General features: G+C 37.9%; 1 protein-coding gene across 1 annotated transcript in view; it reads left to right on the top strand.

Annotated features, from left to right (window-relative positions):
* cul2 (cullin 2) overlaps positions 1-24,007 on the top strand; it is a 93,024-nt gene that overhangs the window by 15,352 nt on the left and 53,665 nt on the right. Inside the window, exons 4-6 of the mRNA XM_039753562.1 lie at positions 6,456-6,550; positions 11,682-11,787; positions 13,845-13,927. Of these exons, the coding sequence (XP_039609496.1) occupies positions 6,456-6,550; positions 11,682-11,787; positions 13,845-13,927 (284 nt within the window). The remainder of the gene's footprint in view (positions 1-6,455; positions 6,551-11,681; positions 11,788-13,844; positions 13,928-24,007) is intronic.

The raw sequence follows: 24,007 nt of genomic DNA on the forward strand, positions 1-24,007 counted from the left end.
TAAGCTCTGATCATGTGGCCACCTTGCAGACCAGGGTGGCTGCCCTCTCGTGGCCCAGGGGAGGTACTGTCCCTCTTCCAGTCCTTCCAGGCATCCCTGGGGATCCCTCCACAATAGTAAATGATGCAATAAAAAACAAAACTATAGTGCAATTATTGATTAAACATTATTAAAAACTATACCATTGGTAGTGTTTAATTGCCAATCTCAATCAATTGAATCAATGTGTGAAAATACAGACAAATAGTGAAAACAACTTTTAAAATGTATTTTTTTTTTTTTAAATGAAGCTTTGTTTCAGTTAAGTACTTTACAGAGGAAATTAAGCAATATTCTCACCAGCCAATCTTTGGTCTATGAAAAGGGAGGTATAGAAAAGGGTGATTAAAAAAATGTTGACAGATTATTAATGGGATACAATTCCCAAACATTTAATAAAATATAATGCTGTTTTGTTATAAATAAGTAATTCATATTCATTTTTTTATGTCAGTTTGAATATTGCTCGAGTTTGTTATCCTTGTTTTAAAACCAATTCAGTAAAGCAACTCCAGATGGCAGCAAATATCAGATTTATTTTAGTGAGTTTTGCTGAACTATCTTCCCATCAGTTGGACCAATACCCTAATCTTGATTTACCACAAAGAAGTACTGATTTAAATAAAAGCACTTCACTGTTGTAATTTGTGATAGTGGCTGAATTAATAGAAATTTATTTTGTTGTCACCTTGGGAAAATATCGCATAATGATATATATATACACACACATACATACAGACATGGCAGAAATTATCGGCACCCCTGGAATTTTCCCAGAAAATGCACCATTTCTCCCAGAAAATTGTTGCAATTACAAATGTTTTGGTATACACATGTTTATTTCCTTTATGTGCATTGGAACAACACAAAAACAGAGAAAAAAAGCCAGATCTGACATATTTTCACACAAAACTCAAAAACCGGTCTGGACAAAATTATTGGCACCCTCAACTTAATATTTGGTTGCACGCCCTTTGGAAAAAATAAGTGAAATCAAGCGCTTCCTATAACCATCAACAAGTTTGTTACACCTCTCAACTGGAATTTCCGACCACTCTTCTTTTGCAAATTGCTCAAGGTCTCTCAGATTTGAAAGGCGCCTTCTCCAAACAGCAATTTTGATATCTCTTCAGATTTCATGATGCCTTGCACACAATTAAGGCATCCAGTGCCAGAGGCAGCAAAGCATCCCCAAAACATATTAGAACCTCCACCATGTTTGACTGTAGGTACTGTGTTCTTTTCTTCGTAGGCCTCATTCCATTTTCTGTAAACAGTAGAATGATGAGCTTTACCAAAAACCTTGGTCTCATCTGTCCACAAGACGTTCGCCCAGAAGGATTTTGGCTTCCTCAAGTACATTTTGGCAAACTCCAGTCTGGCTTTTTTATGTTTCTGTGTCAGCAGTGGGGTCCTCCTGGCTCTCCTGCCACAGCATTTCACTTTGAGAACTGACACTGTTGCACCCTGAGTCTGCAGAACAGCTTGAATATGTTTTGAAGTTGATTGGGGCTGTTTATCCACCATTCAGACTATCCTTCGTTGCAGTCTTTTATCAATTTTTTTCTTCCGTCCACGTCCAAGGAGATTAGCTACAGTACCATGTGTTGTGAACCTCTTGATTATGTTGCGCACAGTGGACAAAGGAACATGAAGATCTCTGGAGATGAACTTGTAGCCTTGAGATTGTTGATATTTTTCCACAATTTTTGTTCTCAAGTCCTCAGACAATTCTTTGCTCTTCCTTCTGTTCGCCATGCTTAGTGTGACACACTCAGACACACAACAGAAAGGTTGAGTCAACTTTTCTCCATTTTAACTGGCTTCAGCTGTGATTGCTATATTGCCAGCACCTGTTTCTTGACACAGGTGAGTTCAAACGAGCATCATATGCTTGAAATTAAACGATTTACCCACAATTTTGAAAAGGTGCCAATAATTTTGTCTGGCCCATTTTTTTGAGTTCTGTGTGACATGATGTCAGATTTGGCTTTTTTCTCTGTTTTTTTGTGTTGTTGCAATGCACATAAAGGAAATAAACATGTGTATACCAAAACATTTGTAATTGCAACAATTTTCTGGGAGAAATGGTGCATTTTCTGGGAAAATTCCAGGGGTACCGATAATTTCGGCCATGACTGTGTGTACGTATGTATGTGTGTATATATATATATATATATATACATACACACAGTGGGTACAGAAAGTATTCAGACCCCCTTCAATTTTTCACTCTTTGTTATATTGCAGCCATTTGCTAAAATCATTTAAATTAATTTTTTCCTCATTAATGTACACACAGCACCCCATATTGACAGACAAAAAAGAATTTTTGAAATTGTTGCAGATTTATTAAAAAGAAAACTGAAATATCACATGGTCCTAAGTATTCAGACCCTTTGCTCAGTATTTAGTAGAAGCACCCTTTTGAGCTAATACAGCCATGAGTCTTCTTGGGAAAGATGCAACAAGTTTTTCACACCTGGATTTGGGGATCCTCTGCCATTCCTCCTTGCAGATCCTCTCCAGTTCTGTCAGGTTGGATGGTAAACGTTGGTGGACAGCCATTTTAGGTCTCTCCAGAGATGCTCAATTGGGTTTAAGTCAGGGCTCTGGCTGGGCCATTCAAGAACAGTCACAGAGTTGTTGTGAAGCCACTCCTTCGTTATTTTAGCTGTGTGCTTAGGGTCATTGTCTTGTTGGAAGGTAAACCTTCGCCCAGTCTGAGGTCCTTAGCACTCTGGAGAAGGTTTTTGTCCAGGATATCCCTGTACTTGGCGCATTCATCTTTCCCTCGATTGCAACCAGTCGTCCTGTCCCTGCAGCTGAAAAACACCCCACAGCATGATGCTGCCCCCGCCATGCTTCACTGTGGGGACTGTATTGGACAAGTGATGAGCAGTGCCTGGTTGTCTCCACACATACCGCTTAGAATTAAGGCCAAAAAAGTTCTATCTTGGTCTCATCAGACCAGAGAATCTTATTTCTCACCATCTCAGAGTCCTTCAGGTGTCTTTTAGCAAACTCCATGCGGGCTGTCATGTGTCTTGCACTGAGGAGAGGCTTCCGACAGGCCACTCTGCCATAAAGCCCTGACTGGTGGAGGGCTGCAGTGATGGTTGACTTTCTACAACTTTCTCCCATCTCCTGACTGCATCTCTGGAGCTCAGCCAAAGTGATCTTTGGGTTCTTCTTTACCTCTCTCACCAAGGCTCTTCTCCCCGGTAGCTCAGCTTGGCGGACGGCCAGCTCTAGGAAGGGTTCTGGTCGTCCCAAACGCCTTCCATTTAAGGATTATGGAGGCCACTGTGCTCTTGGGAACCTTAAGTGCAGCAGAAATTTTTGTAACCTTGGCCAGATCTGTGCCTTGCCACAATTCTGTCTCTGAGCTCTTCAGGCAGTTCCTTTGACCTCATGATTCTCATTTGCTCTGACATGCATTGTGAGCTGTAAGGTCTTATATAGACAGGTGTGTGGCTTTCCTAATCAAGTCCAATCAGTATAATCAAACACAGCTGGACTCAAATGAAGGTGATCTCAAGGATGATCAGAAGAAATGGAAAGCACCTGAGTTAAATATATGAGTGTCACAGCAAAGGGTCTGAATACTTAGGACCATGTGATATTTCAGTTTTTCTTTTTAATAAATCTGCAACAATTTCAAAAATTCTTTTTTTGTCTGTCAATATGGGGTGCTGTGTGTACATTAATGAGGAAAAAATTAATTTAAATGATTTTAGCAAATGGCTGCAATATAACAAAGAGTGAAAATTGAAGGGGTCTGAATACTTTCCATACCCACTATATATATATATATATATATATATATATATATATATATATATATATATATATATATATACACACACACACACAGTGGAGATTTCATCGGAGCAACGTTTCAGCCGTGGCATGGCCAAATGGAGATGCAGCTAGATGGATGAGGTCTCCAGGACTCTAAAAATATCCAAACCTAATTATGTCATATCATCTACTGTTAAACCGTAATTCTAAAATTTTTATTATTATGCTGTCTTAAGGAATTGTTCTGTTGTGTATATTGTATTGTATTGACCCCTACTTTTGACACCCACTGCACGCCCAACCTACCTGCAAAGGGGTCTCTCTTTGAACTGCCTTTCCCGAGGTTTCTTCCATTTTTCCCTACAAGGTTTTTATTGGGAGTTTTTCCTTGTCTTCTCAGAGAGTCAAGGCTGGGGGGCTGTCAAAAGGCAGGGCCTGTTAAAGCCCATTGCGGCACTTCCTGTGTGATTTTGGGCTATACAAAAATAAACTGTATTGTATTGTATTGTATTGTATATAGAAAAGAATCACCCCTTGAAATATTCCCTTTTTTTGCTTTACAGCCTTAAATGAAAACACACAAACCAATATTTTTTACAGCTTTACTTACTCAATGCAATCTGTAACATCAAAGTGAAAGATATCACAGCTACAGTTGAGAAACATTTAATAAAATACAAGAAATACTGAGATTAATTAAGGATCACCCACTCCTAAACAGTAATTGTAAACTCAATCAGGTGTAAGTAACCACCATTTCCATTGCAGACCATGGTTACTGGCTTCCACCTGTGATCAGTTGTAATCATTGAGATTAGTGAAGCATAAAAACAGCTATTAATGACACATTCCCTTGATTGGTAGTGCAACTGACAGTAAACAACTGGCTATGGGTGGCAAGCTACTTTCCAAAGATCTCAGGGATAGAGTTGTGGACAGACATAAGGCAAGAGATGGACACAAAAAAATCTCAAAGGCTTTATCAATCTGAAGGAGCACAGTAAAGTCCATAATAAAAAAGGGGCAAGTGTTTGGTACTACTAGGACCCTCCCTGGATTCGGCTGTCGCTCCAATCTGGATGGAAGAGCAAAGAGGAAACTGGCAAGAGAGGCTACCAAGAGGGCAATGGCCACAGTTACAGGATTTTATGGCAAAGAGTGGTCATTGTGTGCATGTGACAACAATTTCACAAGCGCTTCACAATTGTGGATTGTTTGGGAGGGTCGCAAGGATTAAAGCCACTTCTTAAGAAATGCCACATTAAGGCCCGTTTGAGCTTTGCCAGAATGCACCTTGAAGATTCTGATGCCAAGTGGAAAAAGGTCAAATGAGATCAAAATCGAACTATTTGGCCTCAATACCAAACGGAACATCTTGTGGAAATCTAATGCAGCTCACCATCCACAACACACTATACCTACAGTAAAGCATGGAGTTGGCAGCATCCTGTTGTGGGGGTGTTTCTCTGCTGCAGGGCCTGGGGCTCTTGTTAGGGTAGATGGAAAAATGGATGGGCAAAATACCCTCAAATTCTTGAGGAAAGCATTCTACCCTCTGCCAGAAAGTTGAAGATGGGCAGAATGTTTACCTTTCAACATGATAATGACAACACGAAGCACGCAGCAAAATTGACCACATGGTGGCTGAAGGAGAAAAAAGTGAATGTCCTTGTGTGGCCCAGTCATAGCCCAGACCGAAATCCCATTGAAAATCTGTGGAAAGATTTGAAGATAGCAGTCCACCAACACTCACCATCCAATTTGACCGAACTTGAACAGTTCTGTGAAGAAGAGTGGACAAATATTGCTCAATCTAGATGTGCAAAGCTGATGGAGAAGTATCCCAACAGACTCAAGGCTGTCATTAAGGCAAAAGATGGTTCAACAAAATATTGACATGGGGGGGTGATCCTTTTATTAATCTCAGTATGTCTTGTTTTTGATTTTTTTATAATTTTTCTGAACTGTAGCTGTGATATCTTTCACTTGGGTGTTATAGGTTGCATTGCATTTTTGTGTATGTTTTCATTTAAGGCTGTAAAGCAAAAAAATAGGTATATATATTTATTGCCCCATAGGAAATTACGTTAAACGTTTGTTGTGATAAGAATTATATGTGTTAAATAGAACGTAATGTGTGTGGAAATATGTTCAGGGAATTCTTGAAATAGTTAAATTAATTTTTCTATTAAAGCAGCAAATAGAAAAAGTATATATTAAAATTTGGCTGTGATTAATTATCCAAAAACTAAAAAATCGCATTTAAGTTGTTTGCTTCACTTCTTTCCATAGGCAAGCCATCTCTAATTATATCAAGTTACTTTTTTGGTTTAGGTATCGCAAGTCCTATATGTCACTGTAGGACATTATTAAACATTCTACTGTCTAATGTCATCAAAAAGAAATATAACTTTGTTTATAATTGTAGGTGGAAAAATCAAAATAGGTGTAAACCAAATTAGTAAGATTTACTGTAGAATAAGGGTAAACCTTACCTAAATGTTGAATAATACATTTTTATAACAGTTTTTTCATTTAATTTATATTGCTTTTAATAATATTAATAATTCCTGTTTGTTGTTGAAAGTAACTTATGGTTTACATCTTTACAGAAAGTCCTTGAATCAGAAGAAAAAGTTTTAGTAATGTATTACAGATATTGGGAAGAATACAGCAAAGGGGCTGATTACATGGACTGTTTATACAGGTAATTTTAAAACAAAAATGCACCAGTATACACATTGTTTATAGAATGTTGTGCTTATGAACTACATAAATAAGTAAACCATTTAAAATATTTATATAGGTACTCCACTTTTTGTGTCTCTTTCCCAAGACTTGTGTACTAGGTTGATTGTTGTCTCTAAATTGCCATATTTATTTGTGAGTATGGGCATTCATGTGTGTGTGTGTGTGTGTGTGAGTGAGTGAGTCCTTTGATATACTAATGCCCCCTCCATTTTGATTTTTCACTGTGTACAGAGTGCACTTGGAATAAATACTGCCTTCCTACAACTTTGAATAGAATAAGGAAGGCAGAAACTAGTGGGATGAATTTTTAACTACACCGTGTTACTTAAAGTAACACAAAATTTTACATGCAAGTCATTTGGTGCAGCATTCATATTCAATACCAGAAATTATTATAATAAGTAATTATTTGCATTAAGGCACATGATACAGAAAAAGATTCATTTCTTAGAGCTTGTATTCATTTGTATTTTTAAATTGAAGCCTGTCTTGTTTTCACTGTATGAGAAGTGCCGGCTGTATCCCCGGAAGTACTCTGGGTGTCCCTGCACCTCTTCCCCCAGCACTTCCGCCACACCTGGTCCAGGGCTCTTTAGGCACAGGGGCGCCCCCTGGCGGTGACCACGGGCCCCTACAGGGTAGAGCTTCAAAGCTCTGTACCCGTGGCCCCAAAAGGAACCAGGGTGGTCGCCCCGTGGTCTGGGGAAGGCGCAAGCCGTCCTCCTGCCCGCCCACCCCAGCCATCTCTGACAATTTTATATATATATATATATATATATATATATATATATACACACACACACCCACACAGTAATCCCTCCTTGATCGCGGGGGTTGCGTTCCAGAATCCCCCGCGATAGGTGAAAATCCGCGAAGTAGAAACCATATGTTTGTATGGTTATTTTTATATATTTTAAGCCCTTATAAACTCTCCCACACTGTTTATAAATATTCTCTCCCTCGTTTATCGCAGTTAATCCGTTCCAGACTCTACCGCGATAAATGAATTTCCACGAAGTAGGATTCTTTATTTATAAATCTAATATTTTTGCAGTTTGAGCATAGAAAACCTGTTTACCTTCTAAATATGTTTTTTAACGTTATTAGAGCCCTCTAGACATGAAAGAACACCCGTTAGTCAAAAGTTTAAGCTGTGCTCAATGACAAGACAGAGATGACAGTTCTTTCTCACAATTAAAAGAATGCAAACATATCTTCCTCTTCAAAGGAGTGCGCGTCAGGAGCAGAGAATGTCAGAGAGAGACAGAGAGAGAAAAGCAAACAATCAAAAATCAATACGAGCTGTTGGGCTTTTAAGTATGTGAAGCACCATGATAAAGCGGCTGCAAGAAAAAGGGAGCAATGTGAAGATAGCCTTTCAGCATTTTTGAGAGGAGTGTCCGTATCCTCTAGACAAACAGCCTCTGTGCAAACAGCCCCTCTGCTCACACCCCCTCCGTCAGGAGCAGAGAATGTCAGAGAGAGTGCGAGAGACTGAGAAAATCATACAATCAAAAATCAGTACGTGCTGCTAGAGCTTTTAAGTGTGCGAAGCACTGCACGGGAAGCATATCGTATATCATTGAGGAGTTTTATTTAATATGTAATACGTGCTCTGATTGGTTAGCTTCTCAGCCATCCGCCAATAGCGTCCTTTGTATGAAATCAACTGGGCAAACAAACTGAGGAAGCATGTACCATAAATTAAAAGACCCATTGTCCGCAGAAATCTGCAAACCAGCGAAAAATCCGTGATATATATTTAGATATGTGTACATTTAAAATCTGCAATGGAGTGAAGCCGCGAAAGTCGAAAGAACTTTGTACTCTGTATTGAGCAAGGCTAATTGTAATCATTCCCCACTTTTTTCATTTAATCCTCATCCATGAATGCCATTTTTATAATGTTTCAATGAATGGGGGGGTCTTGCAGACCCCCATCTTGCAGACCATTTTAAACTGGTTAAATCAGCCTAAAAAGCAATATTCAACTTGTTTGCAGGCCAGACACACAAGGGAATGCTCTGAATGTTTCTGGCAAACTGGAAGTTTGCACTGGGAGCAAGCAGCCTTTATCTTTCTCTCCTTTGCCCCTGGGCACATGTGAAGGGCGTCGCTTCTTAGGTACATGTGCTGCATCTCCACAGGGCTGTTTCATCTTCCATTTTTGCTTCCTCATCACTTGACACAGTGTCACTTCCATCATCATTGTCCTCTTCATTTGAGTTGTCTGATTTATCGAAATCAGACAACTCCTTCAATATTTCAGCCAGGGCTTCACTTGCATTGAATTTCTTTGTTGGTCGTTGACTCATTGTTCATAAACACATCAACTGGACTTGCTCCTCAACAAACTATGCACTACCAATGTCTCAGGCAGGATTAAATCTAAAGAAAATATACATTTAAATATAAAATTCAAATATAAAATGAAGCAAAAATTCTCGTACAAAAATGGAAACATTTCCATGAATGGGCGGGGGGGTGTCTTGGAGACCCCCAACTACTTTGTGCTACTGTAGCACTTATTTGAACTAAGCTATTGAGAAACGGATTTCGGCACATTTTTCAAGACAACACAAAATGAAAAGCCAGAAAAGTTCATTGCCGTTGTATTACCTTGAAAGGGAAAGAAATTGAAAAATCTGCGATTGGGGGTTTCGGAGATGGATGAGGGTTAACTGCCTCTAAATTTTCTTTTGATTGGTGTGATTTTAAGTAATGTGTACTGTTTCACATAGTGCCAGTTACTGTTGGATAAATGTGTTTATTAGATAAGTGAAATAAGTTTAAAAAATGTGTTACTTGGTCACTAATTTACTATTTACCTTACTAGATTTGATTGTAAGTCTGAAAATGTACAGTTTCAAATATTTGTAATAATAGATGCAATTACAAAGACGGAAATATGTTCTCATATGGGGTCAACCCAGTTTCAAGAAAGAATTAATTAGTTCCATGGTTCACTACATGTTTTATGCAATTGTGACATCTTTTGTCATGTAAACTCAAATAAATAGCCTAATTGCTGAAGCATGTGAATGTGATATATAAAAAGAACATGTTATTTTTAGTGTGTTATAAATATATTTTCTGTGCCTCTCATTTCATAATGTGGGGGCCTTTAAAAAAATACTGCCACGAAAACTGTCTCCATTTATGTAGCTGACCACATGGCATGTATGTCTTCTTTTCTTTCATTTTAATATGTCTTCTCTTCATCTATTAAAAAAAAAGAGCAACTAATTTTTCAATTTTTTGTATGTACATATATACTAATAAAAGGCAAAGCCGTGACTGACTCACTGACTCATCACTAATTCTCTAACTTCCCGTGTAGGTAGAAGGCTGAAATTTGGCAGAAGTTAAGCAGGTTTCATTTCGAAATTTAACTAGTAACGGTTATAACTGAATCCTACTTACGTACATATATACGGCCATAGCCTTCAGCTTGGTCGCCGTGTGAGGCGGAGTTGCGTCACCCATCACCACGCCTCCCACGTAGTTAGCTGCCTGCCTATACTGCGTCCTCCATTCCAACGCCTCCCACGTAATTGAGTGCCTGCCCATATAAGGCCGTCTGTCAGCAGCAATCCGATAGACACGCTGCCACAACGAGGCATTTGTCATGCCTAAGACAAATACGATTTTAGCGAGATACAAGTTTAGTGAGAAGACGCAAGGTATAAACAAGACTTTTGATCACTTTGTAACAGAGTTAAAATTGCTGGTGAAGGACTGTGCTTATGCAAATGAAGATGAGATGGTCAGGGATAGAATAGTGTTTGGCACAAACTCAGCAAAAGTGCGAGAGAAGCTTCTAAGTGCCGGGTCTGAGCTAACATTAAATAAAGCCGTGGACATCAAAAGATCGCACGAGATAGCAAACCTTCGATGCATGTACTCTGAGCGGCTCACGTGAACTGACTGTGAACGCAGTAGGCAGACAACAAGCAAAAGCTCCAAAGTGGGCTGAACAAAAAGTCAATGTCCAGCTAAAGGAAGACAGTGCAAACGAAGATGAGATGGTCAGGGATAGAATAGTGTTTGGCACAAACTGAGCGAAAGTGTGAGAGAAGCTTCTAAGTGCCGGGTCTGAGCTAACATCAAATAAATCCGTGGACATCGCAAGATCGCACTAGATAGCACAACCACAGCTGAGAACCTTGGATGCATGTACTCCGAGTGGCTCACGTGAACTGACTGTGAACGCGGTACGCACACAAAAAGCAAGAGCTCCAAAGAGCTCTGAACAAAAAACGCATTACACATTTGAGAAGGCAGCAAAAGAATATGAAGCATGTGACGCATACAAGCATATTCATAAGTGCAGGTACTGTGTAAACAAAGCACACGGTGGAAAAAGTCAATGTTCAGCTAAAGGAAGACAGTGTAGAAAATGTGGTAAATTGAACCACTTCGCTAAAGTTTGCAGGACTGGGAAAGGTAAACCCGTGCATGCAGTGTGTGATGTCTCAGATAAAGAGGAAGACGAGCTGTTTATTTGATGCAGTAAGAAAGGAACAACCCTCTGAATCTGAACAAGCCTTTGTAGACACATCAATAGGAAAGCAAGGTGTAAAGCTTAAGTTTAAATTAAGATCATAGACACGCTGCCGCTAAATATTCCCAGGCAAATCCACAACTTAATACCGGGAATGCCAGTTAAACATCTTAGATTCATGAGTACCGATTTGGGTAGTGAACACTTGGATGAATGAAACCTGTTATCTTTACAATAGAAGGCCGCCGTCCAGCCCCGACCCTCGCTCTGTGAGGTGGGGGCACGACGGCGGTCCTCCAGTTTTCAGTCGCGGACAATTGTATGTTGCTCTCTCCAAAGTTCCATCTTTTCATTCACTTACAGTCGTTTCCTCAAACCCACCCCATTTGGACAACTGTGTCTTTCAGGAAGTGTTCACCCATCAATACATAAAGGCTAGTATTAGGAATTTTACTATTGCTTTGTTCCATCTCATTATGTGTTCTTTGACTTTCTATAATTTTGTGTACTTGTATTTAAAATTTTCAAGATTTGTTCAGCTTAATTAAGATTATCATGTGGTAATTATTTTTCTTTTGTGCAGGTATCTTAACACACAGTTCATCAAAAAGAACAAACTGACAGAAGCTGACTTGCAGTATGGCTATGGTGGGGTAGACATGAATGAACCCCTCATGGAAATAGGCGAGGTAAAAAAATAAGATTTTTATTAATACATAGTTATGCAGCTGTCTATTATGTAAATGCTTCTTCATCCACCCTGCCTAATTTGCATACATTGCTTTACATTATTAATTACACTAACCAATAACTGTCAGCATACCTAATTGATATATGCATGTTTAAAAAAAATATTTTCACAGATCCCTGTCATCGGAGCAATAAGAGAGAATTTTAGGAAAAAAAAACAAAATCTACAAATCTAAAAGTTGTTGAAATTTTTTTTTCCAAGGCACACTGTGCTACCATGAGGCTGTTGATAAAAGTCAAAGGACTATCATTTGAGGAACTGTTCAAGAGTTAATATTGCCCTTTTATAATGGAAAGCTGACGTATTTGGCAGAATTTCAGGAAAAATCTAATTTTTCATTAACTTATTTAAATTACATACTTTATTATAAATATGTTTACTTGTTAAACTATGCAAAGTTGGAATTTCTTCATCTAAATGCTAAAGTTTACATCTTTTTCATTTAGTCAATGCGGTTTCTACACTCATTTAGGATGGTGGCAACAATTACTTTGGAAGCAAGTTCTAAAATTTAAATATTGTCGGTTAAAACAGACATACAAAAGTACATGTAAAGTTAAGGGAAGTTTTCTTCACTCTGTTAAAGGTATATGTCTAAAATAATATTTTCTATTTCAGCATGGAAAGTAACAGCCTAGTGCTAAAGCTGCAAAGAACTGCCTTAAAGATTTTTTTGAGGAATTCTGTCCTAAATTAAATCAACAAGAGCTATGAAAATAAGTCCATTAGAAAATTCCCAACTTCACCAAGTTTAAATTTTCAGCGAAGAATGGGTGAAATGTGCCCTCCTATTCTAACTAGTTTTTAGAGGTTGTCAATAAAGATTTGCTGGAAAAGGTAACCTCACCCAGTATTGAGTATTATTGACGTTAATAAAAGAGTCGGTGCCTGTGTGTCTGTCCAGTTGCTGTGTCTCTGTCATTATCATAAGATTGTGCATCACAAAACATTTTTAGTAGTAAAATGCATTGCATTTGTCATTACAACAGATGCTGCATCATAAACATTATTGCTGCTTTTACGAACCGCACACTAAATGGCATATAACAGAAGCATGTACATTACATGGTGCACTGTATACGTTAATGCTGAATTCTAGGTTGGTTACTTACATTTCAGCCTGTCTTTGATTTTACTTAATATTGAAATATCAAACAGAATTGAACGTGCTTCTGTTTGATCTTTCATTTATATTTAATTTGTGTAATTAAATGTGCTTTCGAGAAGGGTTTAAATTATGGTTTGTTAAGTTTGGCAAAATTGTATGGAATGTTGTTTTCTTCAAATAAAATCAATAAAATTAAAAATAGGGAATTGAATGTGCTTGTTTAAAATAGTCTGTCAATCCTCCCCATTCCATGCTTTAATTTATCAAGTATCAATGGCTATCCTAGTAGCATATGGTATTAAGTTGGAACCAAACCTGGAAAGGATGCCTCACTGAAATTTAAAGTCACTTACCTAACATGCACATTTTAGAATAAAGGAAGATAATGGAGCATCTGAAGAAAAGCCATGCAGACTAGAAATGAGCTTGAAAACTTCAAATTCATAGCTTTGGACCAGTCAGTCATAAATACCAACTACTGTCTCACCAAGTTCCTTCAGCTTGAATATATTCTACCTAATATTTAACATATAATTTAAAAGATTCCAGACATTTAAAAGGATGAAATACATCACAAAACATTGTATATTTGAGGTGTTCGGTGTAATGCTGTGCAGTTTCTTAAAGTTTCTGTGTACTTTGCTTTTTTATTAAATATTTGTTTGATTCTGTACTGGTTCCAGTATTATCATGTGCTTTGCAGTCATATCTTTTTCAGGTTCTTATCGAACTCTGATTAAGTTTAATGTTTTGTTATAATAAGTATCATTATGTGAATATGACTTTACTGAAATGAAAAAATCATTTTGCACTCATTATTATTTTTATTTGTATTTCATATTTGTTTTTGGGAATGGGAGACTTCATGTGACAGTCTTATATTTCAGTTGGCACTTGACATGTGGAGGAAGCTGATGATTGAACCTTTGCAAGCTCTTCTTATCCAAATGCTACTTAAAGAAATAAAAAAGTGAGTAGGCTCTATTATACTGTACTAAAATTATTTTACTTACAGTTGCACTTTAATATTTTTTATTTTGTTATTGTTAGAAAGTTAGAGTGCTTATAATGTGTTAATATAAGTGTCAAAATTTTTTAAGCACTTTCTGTTTTAGTTTTGAGCCTTGCTGCAGAGAGTTGATTCTACAATAATATAAAATGAAATAAAAAGAGTAATAAAAATCATCACCCTGAAAGTGGACAGTAGAGGTCACGTTGTATATGTGTACCACATTTCAGGTCAGTAGGTCATCAGTTTGTGAGCTACAGGTGATTTAAAATCCTGGACAGACAAATGTACAGCCATGGCAGCGTATTATATAAGAAGACTAGCAAAATACCCGCGCTTCGCAGTGGCGAGGTACTGCCTTAAAATTTTTATTAAGAAGAAAATTAAACCTTTTTAAACTGAGGGAAAATATACCAATAATTATTTGTTAAGGATCTCTTTGTATACCACATTGTGAGTTCGGCCCTCCATTTGTAATATGACCAAGCTGTGCACTGAGCTTACTCTTGAGCATGCAACGTACAGTTGGCCATGTGAACAGTAATCTTGTTTCAAATCTCACAGCTTGTATTGCTGCTGTCATAATCGGTTTGAGTCTCATGGTTTGTTTCAATTACAACAGTATTTGTAGGACTTGTGATGAAGAGACATTCGGCATCTGTCAAGCATTGTAATTATACAACCGGTTTCATTGATAACTTCACATTCAGCTTTTGAGAGTTTAAACATTCATAAACATTAAAGTGTCCACTACTGAAATCGTCACCTGTGAATCTAAGATGTTTAAGAGGCATAGGCGGTTGTCAAAAGGTGTAAAATATTTGGCCATTTCAGTACACTTGAAAGCGACAACCGAACAATTCAGCAGCAGCCATCAGCTCACATGCAGATCCATAGGAGAAGGGCTTAAGCATTTCACTTTTCTAGTGCTCCTGTGTAGTGTAATTATCTCCTGTACCGTCATTAGTCCACACCTTGAACCTGTCGAAGTCATTCAATACATAAGACACAATGTTCCTCCGGATATCAAGAGTGAGCCTGATATGGCCGTGCAATATGTAACAAAGAGAATGGAAAAGGTAGGTGCCATCTCCGGGCATGGAAACCACTCGGTAAGTGACAGTTCTTTGATCGATGGTGATCACCTCTATAGGCATGTTAATGGGGGTACGGTTGGAATGATAAAGGAAATGGGTACCTGAACAATGTAAACTAAGTCTAAAATACCTACACAATAACTATAATCGTAATAAATGAACAATAAAACAGCGGAGAAGCCGTGGATTAAATAAAAAGGCTGTAGTTATCAGCAGGGAGGATTCAGTTAGCATTGGGAACCCGCGTACCAAATTTCTTGAAGATGGGCCCATAAGTAACAAAGACCGTTGAAAAGTTCAATATGGCGGCCGACAGTGGCATCATACCACCGAAATAAGTACGTACATTGGTTTCGGTTAGTGCAGGGAAGCTGCCTGCCAAATTTCGTGAACATGGGGCCATAAATAAGAAAGTTCAACATGGCGGACGTTGTCGACCGTTATGACCGTTACGCGTAGAATTTCGAAATGAAACCTGCCCATATTTTGTAAGTAACCTGTAAGGAATGAGCCTGCCAAATTTCAGCCTTCTACCTACACGGGAAGTTGGAGAATTAGTGATGTTGGAAAGTTCAATATGGCGGCCGACAGTGGCGTCATACCATCGAAATAAGTACGTACATCGGTTTTGGTTAGCGCAGGGAAGCCACCTACCAAATTTCGTGAAGATGGGGCCATAAATAAGAAAGTTCAACATGGTGGATGTTGTCGACCGTTATCAACCATTATGACCATTACATGGAGAATTTCGAAATGAAACCTGCTTAACTTTTGTAAGTAAGCTGTGAGGAATAAGCCTGCCAAATTTCAGCCTTCTACCTACACGGGAAGTTGGAGAATTAGTGATGAGTCAGTGAGTGAGTCAGTCAGTGAGTGAGTGAGTGAGTGAGGGCTTTGCCTTTTATTAGTATAGAGTATGTATATATATGTGTGTATATATATATGTATGTGTGTATGTGTGTGTATATGTATATATGTATATTTATGTATATATATGTATATACAGTACAGGCCAAAAGTTTGGACACACTTCCTCATTCAGTGTGTTTTCTTTATTTTCATGACCATTTGTAGATTCTCACTGAAGGCATCAAAACTATGAATGAACACATGTGGAGTTATGTACTTAACAAAAAAAGGTGAAATAACTGAAAACATGTTTTATATTCTAGTTTCTTCAAAATAGCCACCCTTTGCTCTGATTACTGCTTTGCACACTCTTGGCATTCTCTCGATGAGCTTCAACAGGTAGTCACCTCCTATGATTCTCACTGAAGGCATCAAAACTATGAATGAACACATGTGGAGTTATGTACTTAACAAAAAAAGGTGAAATAACTGAAAACATGTTTTATATTCTAGTTTCTTCAAAATAGCCACCCTTTGCTCTGATTACTGCTTTGCACACTCTTGGCATTCTCTCGATGAGCTTCAACAGGTAGTCACCTCCTATGGTTTTCCAATCTTGAAGCAGGTGACTACCTGTTGAAGCTCATCGAGAGAATGCCAAAAGTGTGCAAAGCAGTAATCAGAAAAGTAATGAGACTGGCAACACTGCAAGCGATCTGGCAACGCTGCGCTGTTGTCCTTGATAGAGCACATGTATCAGTACCCTTTCATAGCTCAGTGCGAGTTTTAACTCCTTCCGTTAACTACGTGATTTTTGTGACTGCTATTAGCGAAGTTGTGTTTTTGGTTGTGCATTACGCAAAATGGAACAGTGGAATTTGGAGCAACGTTGTGCCATTAAACGGCAAGTGTGACGTTTGAAAAGTTAAAACAGGCCTATGGGGAACATTCTTTATCCCAAGCTCAAGTTTTTCGCTGGCACAAATCATTTTTGGAAGGCACAAAACACATTGAAGATGAACACCGTTCAGGAAGGACTTCAACTTCGCAAACCAATGAAAACATCGAACGTGTGAACACTCTTGTGAGATCAGACCGTCGTTTAACATTAAGAATGTTGAGTGAACAATTAAATTTGAACATATTTACCATTCATCAAATTTTGACTGAACATTTGCACATGCGAAAGGTCTGTGCCAAAATGGTGCCGAAAAACCGCCCTCTCCATAACAGAATTTTTGACCTCAAAAGGCATTCCTGTGGTTCCCCAGTCCCCTTATTCACCTGACCTCAGTCCGTGTGACTTTTTCCTTTTTCCTAAACTGAAAAATGTCCTCAAAGGACGCCATTTCGGACTTTAGAAAACATCCAAAAGAGTGTAACGGACATGCTGAAGACCATACCGTTGAAGACTTCCAGCTGCTACCAACAGTGGGAACAACGTCTCCATCAGTGTGTAGCTGCCCAAGGAACTACTTTGAAGGGGATAACATTGATGTTTGAAAAAAATAAAAACTTTGGTAAATAAAAAATCAGTCTCATTACTTTTCTGCCACACCTCGTAAGTTAAAATTGCACGTGAAGGGCTGTGCTTATGCAAATTCCAAGAGACTGTGTTTGTGGGGGATTGACAGTTAAGGTGGGTGGGGGAGTCGCGTCATCATCTCCCCTCCCATTCACCTCATTTCGCTCTGAGCTGAGCTCCGCAGCTAACGCACGCAGTGTTACGGAAGCGACTTTGTGACGCTGCCACTAAATACTCACAGAAAAATCCACCAGTTAATACACACGCTGTCTCTACAGTTTCTCCACGCTGAATCCTCCAGGCACTACCTACAAAAGGTTACATTGACAATCATGTTACGTTATTTTTAAAATGTTTCCTTTTCTTAGCACAAGCACAGCTGAGAAGCTTCGATGCATGTGCTCCATAACGCGTTAAAAAAATCACGCATTTAATCACACTTGGCAATACAAACAAAGGGAAACTTATGTCAATGCATGATTTCATGGTACACCGATTACATTGATCAGCGCTTCCCAATTCATTTTACCCTCGCACACCTTTGGTTTGAGAAGAAGTATGAAAAAATATGACGTTAACACCAATCACCAATTGAAGCTTTATGAATAATCGATTCGCCATCAATAATTGTTTTGGTAAAGCCATACTCAGTGTAATCCTCCTTCCATTTTATAATTTTTCCGCCACTAGCCATGATTAAATGAACGGTAAAAAAGTAACAGCGAAGCGAGGGTGACTTATTCAGGCAGGCAGGCAGGCAACATCTCAATAGCTCGAATTTGGATATAAGTAGGTTCTATTTAGTCGCCAGAAATATCTTTGTTAGGAATGGAAATTGAATTTAGTCTTTAAATTTCTATGGTAAAGAAAAAGTTATGCAATGATGACTACATTTAACTGTATAAAGTCAAAACTTGATTATATAAAGTCAGTGTCGGTATATATAAAGTCAAAACTTGAATATACTGTATAAAGTAAGCGCTAGAATATATACAGTCAAATCTTGAATATATAAAGTCAGCGTCGGAATATATAAAGTAAGCGCTGCAATATATAAAGTCAAAACTTCAATATATAAAGTCGGCGTCGGCATATATAAAGTAAGCGCTGGAATATCCATCCATTTCCCAACCCGTTGAATCCGACCACAGGGACACGGGGGTCTGCTGGAGCCAATCCCAGCCAACACTGGGCGCAAGGCAGGAACCAATCCTGGGCAGGGCACATGCATCATTTTCAAAACATTAACCGAACAGTGTTTTTTTAATTTATTTTTTTAAATACGTTTTTGTTCACTTAGTTCAGTTCAGAGTCATTTCAATCAATAGATTTTGACTTTGATTTTATATATTCAGGAATGAGTTTATATACTCCGATGTTGACTTTATATAATCAGGAATGACTTTATATATACCGACGCTGACTTTCTATATTCAATTTTTGACTTTATATATTCCAGCGCTGACTTTATATATTCTAATGCTGACTTTATATATTCAAATTTTGACTTTATATATTCAAGTTTTGACTTTATATATTCTGACGCCGATTTTATATATTCACAAAATCAATTTATTTGCCTGTTTGGCACCCCGTAGTATTATGTGTGTGTGTGTGTGTATATATGTACACATGTATGTGTGTGTGTATATATATATATATATGCCAGCAACACTCATGACAATGACAAAACAGTTACATTGTCAATCATGTTACGTTATTATTAAAATGTTTCCTTTTCTTTTTATTTCTCCGCTGCCAATATACAGTATATATATATCTATATATATATATATATCTATCTATATATATATATATAGATAGATATAGATATAGATAGATATAGATATACTGTAGATGTAGATATATAGATATAGATATAGATAGATAGATAGATATATAGATATATATATATAGATATGAGAACAACACTCATATTAATGACAAAACAATTACATTAACAATCATGTTACGTTACTTTTTAAATTTTTCCTTTTCTTTTTACTTCTCCGCTGCGAAGCGCGGGTGTTCTGCTAGTATATATACTCAGCAAAAAAAAAAACGTTCCTTTTTCCAGGACTGTGTATTTCAACAATAATGTTTTAAAAATCCAAATAACTTTACAGATCTTCATTGTAAAGGGTTTAAATAATGTTTTCCATGCATGTTCAATTAACCATAATCAATTAATTAACATGCACCTGTGGAATAGTCGTTAAGACCTTAACAGCTTACAGAAAGTAGGCATTTAAGGTCACAGTTCTAAAAACGCAGGACACTAAAGAGACTTGTCTACCGACTGTGAAAAACACCCAAAGAAAGATGCCCAGGGTCCCTGCTCATCTGCGTGAACGTGCATTAGGCATGCTGCAGGGAGGCATAAGGACTGCTGATGTGGCTAGGGCAATAAATTGCCATGTCCGCACTGTGAGACAGTGCTACAGGGAGACAGGAAGGAAAGCTAATCATCCTTGCAGTGGAAGAGCCCGGATCTCAACCCCATTGAGCACGTCTGGGACCTGTTGGATTGCAGGGTGAGGGCTAGGGCCATTCCCCCCAGAAATGTCCAGGAACTTGCAGGTGCCTTGGTGGAAGAGTGGGGTAACATCTCACAGCAAGAACTGACAAATCTGGTCCAGTCCATGAGGAGGAGATGCACTGCAGTACTTCAAGCAGCTGGTGGCCACACCAGATACTGACTGGTACTTTTGATTTTGAGCCTCCCTTCATTCAGGGACACATTGTGAAACATTATTAGTTTATGTCTTATGGTGTTGACTCTTTTAGTGTTCATACAAATATTTACACATTAAGTTTACTGAAAGTAAAAACAGTTGAAAGTCAGAGGACGTTTCTTTTTTTGCTGAGTATATATATACACATATTATATTATATATATATATATATATATATATATATATATATATATATATATATATATATATATATATATATATATATATATACATAATATATACATAATATATACATAATATATATATCTATCCATCCATCCTTTGGGGTGCGAGCAACTGTTGCTGGGGGTGCCAGAATCCATCGAGGAAGAAAAATGAAAAACATTATTTGTACAAAATCTTAATTTATCTATCCATTCCTAAATAATTAAATGGGCAGGATATTTCGTATCAGTGCAATACGCTGCTTGTTAAAACTGATGATTCCCCCTCTTACATACAAGTCTGTGTGGGTATTATGAACTATCATTTTTTTTCAAGTTCTATTTAAATTTTAAACATAAGTAATTTTTATTTAGTCGACAGAAATATCTTTGGTAGGAATGTAAGTTAAATGTAGTCATCATTGCATACATTTTTCTTCACCATAGAAATTTAAAGACTAAATTCGACTTACATTCCAACCAAAGATATTTGTGTCGACTAAATAGAACTTGAAAAGATATATTTTTTTGAATCTGAGCGTGCATTTTAGATGGACTTGATGCGCAGTACATCGAGCCTGCGTGGTATTGTGCTTTTTCCTGCGTGCCTCAATAAGTCACCGTCGCTTCGCTCTTACTTTATTACCGTTCATCTAATCATGGCTAGTCGCGAAAAAATTAGAAAATGGAAGGAGGATTACACTGAGTATGGCTTTACCAAAACAATCATTGATGGCGAAATAGTTTTACTGTCAAATAATGCAAAGTGTATGCGACATGTGTTTCGCCCTTATTTTGGGCTCATCAGGCGTACACACTCAGTGCACACCCCCTCGGGAATCGAATCTCGGATGTCAGCGCTAGAGGCGAAGCCTCTTCCATTGCGCCACGGCGTGTGGTTCGTCTATTTGAGAGTAGATTAGATTGGGAGATATAGTGATATAGATATATATACCGTTATATATGCTTATATATATATATATATATATATATATATCTCTCTATATATATCTATATATATATCTCTATATATATATATATCTATATATATATATCTCTATATATATATATATATATATCTCTATATATATATATATATCTCTATATATATATATATATATATCTCTATATATATATATATATATATATATATATCTATACTAATAAAAGGCAAAGCTCTCACTCACTCACTCACTCACTGACTCATCACTAATTCTCCAACTTTCCCGTGGGTGGAAGGCTGAAATTTGGCAGGTTCATTCCTTACAGCTTCCTTACAAAAGTTGGGCAGGTTTTATATCGAAATTCTACGCGTAATGGTCATAACTGGAAGCAGTTTTCTCCATTTACTGTAATGGAGATGAGCTTCAACGCCGTGGGGCGGAGTTTCGTGTGACATCATCATGCCTCCCACGTAATCACGCAGTACATAGAAAACCAGGAAGACCTCAAAAAAGCGCTCAAGAAAACATGCATTATATAATTGAGAAGGCAGCGAAACAATAAGAAGCGGCGAGTGACATATATAACCATATTCATGAGTTCTGCTACTTGGAAACAAAGCACGATGTAAACCTACACTTTAAATTAAGTTTATAGACAGGCTGCGCTGGCGTTTGTAATTTAGTGCCTGCCCATATAAGGCCGTCCGTCAGCGGCAATCCAATAGCAAACTGCCACGGGTAAATATTCACGGGTGAAGGACTGTGCTTATGGAGAGGAAGATGAGATGGTCAGGGTGGTGTTTGACACAAACTCAGCGAAACTGCGAGAGAAAGTTTTAAGTGCCAGGACTAAGGTAACATTAAATAAAGCTATGGACATAGCACGAGATGGCACCAGCACAGCTGGGAACCTTCGATGCAAGTACACCGAGTAGCTCACGTGAACTGACGCAGTGCACAGATAAAAGCAACAGTTCCAAAGAGCTGAACAAAACCGAATTACACAATTGAAAAGGCAGCAAAAAATATGAAGCGTCTGATAAGCATATTCATAAATGCAGCTACTGTGGAAACAAAGCACACGGTGGGAAAAGTTAATGTCCCGCTAAAGGAAGACAGTGTAAAAAACCCGTGCATGCAGTGTGTCAGGTCTCAGATAAAGAAGAAGACGAGCTGTTTATTGATGCAGTAAGAAACAAATCGATGAATGAAACCTGTCATCTTTACAACGATTGACAAACACGGAATGTAACTTGAACACAACACATCCTACAAATACGAACCTGATTGAAAGAAATAATGATAATCAAATCCTTGATGACAGCAACACTCAGTAACACTCACAAAACAAATACTGTATATTGACAGTCATGTTACGTTATTTTTAAAATGTTCCCATTTCTTTTTCTACCTTTTTTAACACACTACTTCTCCGCTGCGATACGCGGGTATATATATATATGTATATATATATATATCCCGCTCTACATACTCGAATAATGGATACTTTATTTGCCATCAATGATTGTTTTGGTAAAGCCATACTCAGTGTATTCATTAGATGAACGGTAAAAAAGTAAGAGCGAGGGGAGGATGACTCATTGAGGCATGCAGGCTGTAGTCTTGCGTCAACTCTATCTGAATTGCGATCACATTTGAAAAATATATCTTTTCAAGTTCTATTTAGTCCATATGTGTCAAACTCAAGGGCCGTGGGCCACATCCGCCCGGCGTAATTATATCCGCCCGAGATCATTTTATATACTGTATTATTGTTATTAAAGCCGGGTATATGAAGCGCTGGTAACACAATAAACTACAGATCCCATAATGCAGCGCTTCAGCTGCCTTGCCGAAACTTACCGCTTACTAGAGTTATTGCGCACTGAGTTTGCACGGCGCTTTGGTGACTTTGAAGAACAAAAAAAGTCCGTCTACATGCGGCTCGAACCTTGTGCATGTTTGGTAGCACATATCTGTGTGAGAAGCTCTTCTCAGTGATAAAGACTAACAAAACAGCACACAGGAGTCGCCTCACTGATGAGCACCTGCAATCCATCCTGAGAATCTCCACAACACAGAACCTCACACCAAACAGAAACGAACTTGTGGCCAAAAAAAGATGCCAGGCGTCCAGCTCTAAAATGACATATGAGCAAAGACAACTGAATGATTTGACTTGTTATTGCACGTAAGAGCGGGAGTCAACCGTTTTAACAAACAGCGTATTGCACTGATCTGAAATAGCTGTGTGTGTATATATGTAGATATGTATGTATATGTATATATATGTTTATATATGTGTATATGTATAGATATGTATATACAGTATATATATGTTTATGTGTGTGTGTAAATATATATATATATATATATATGACAACAACACTCATCACTCACAACAGTGACAAAACAATTACATTGACAATCAGGTAACGTTATTTTCAAAATGTTTCCTTTTCTTTTTCATTGCTTCTTTAACACACTACTTCTCCGCTGCGAAGCGCGGGTATTTTGCTAATACACTAATAAAAGGCAAAGCCCTCACTGACTGACTGACTCACTCACTCATTCACTGACTCATCACTAATTCTCCAAGTTCCTGTGTAGGTAGAAGGCTGAAATTTGGCAGACTCATTCCTTACAGCTTACTTACAAAAGCTGGGCAGGTTTCATTTCGAAATTCTACGTGTAATGGTCATAACCGGAAGCTATTTTTCTTCATAT

The sequence above is a fragment of the Polypterus senegalus genome, chromosome 5 (assembly GCF_016835505.1).
Source record: "Polypterus senegalus isolate Bchr_013 chromosome 5, ASM1683550v1, whole genome shotgun sequence".
Classification (NCBI taxonomy): domain Eukaryota; kingdom Metazoa; phylum Chordata; class Cladistia; order Polypteriformes; family Polypteridae; genus Polypterus; species Polypterus senegalus.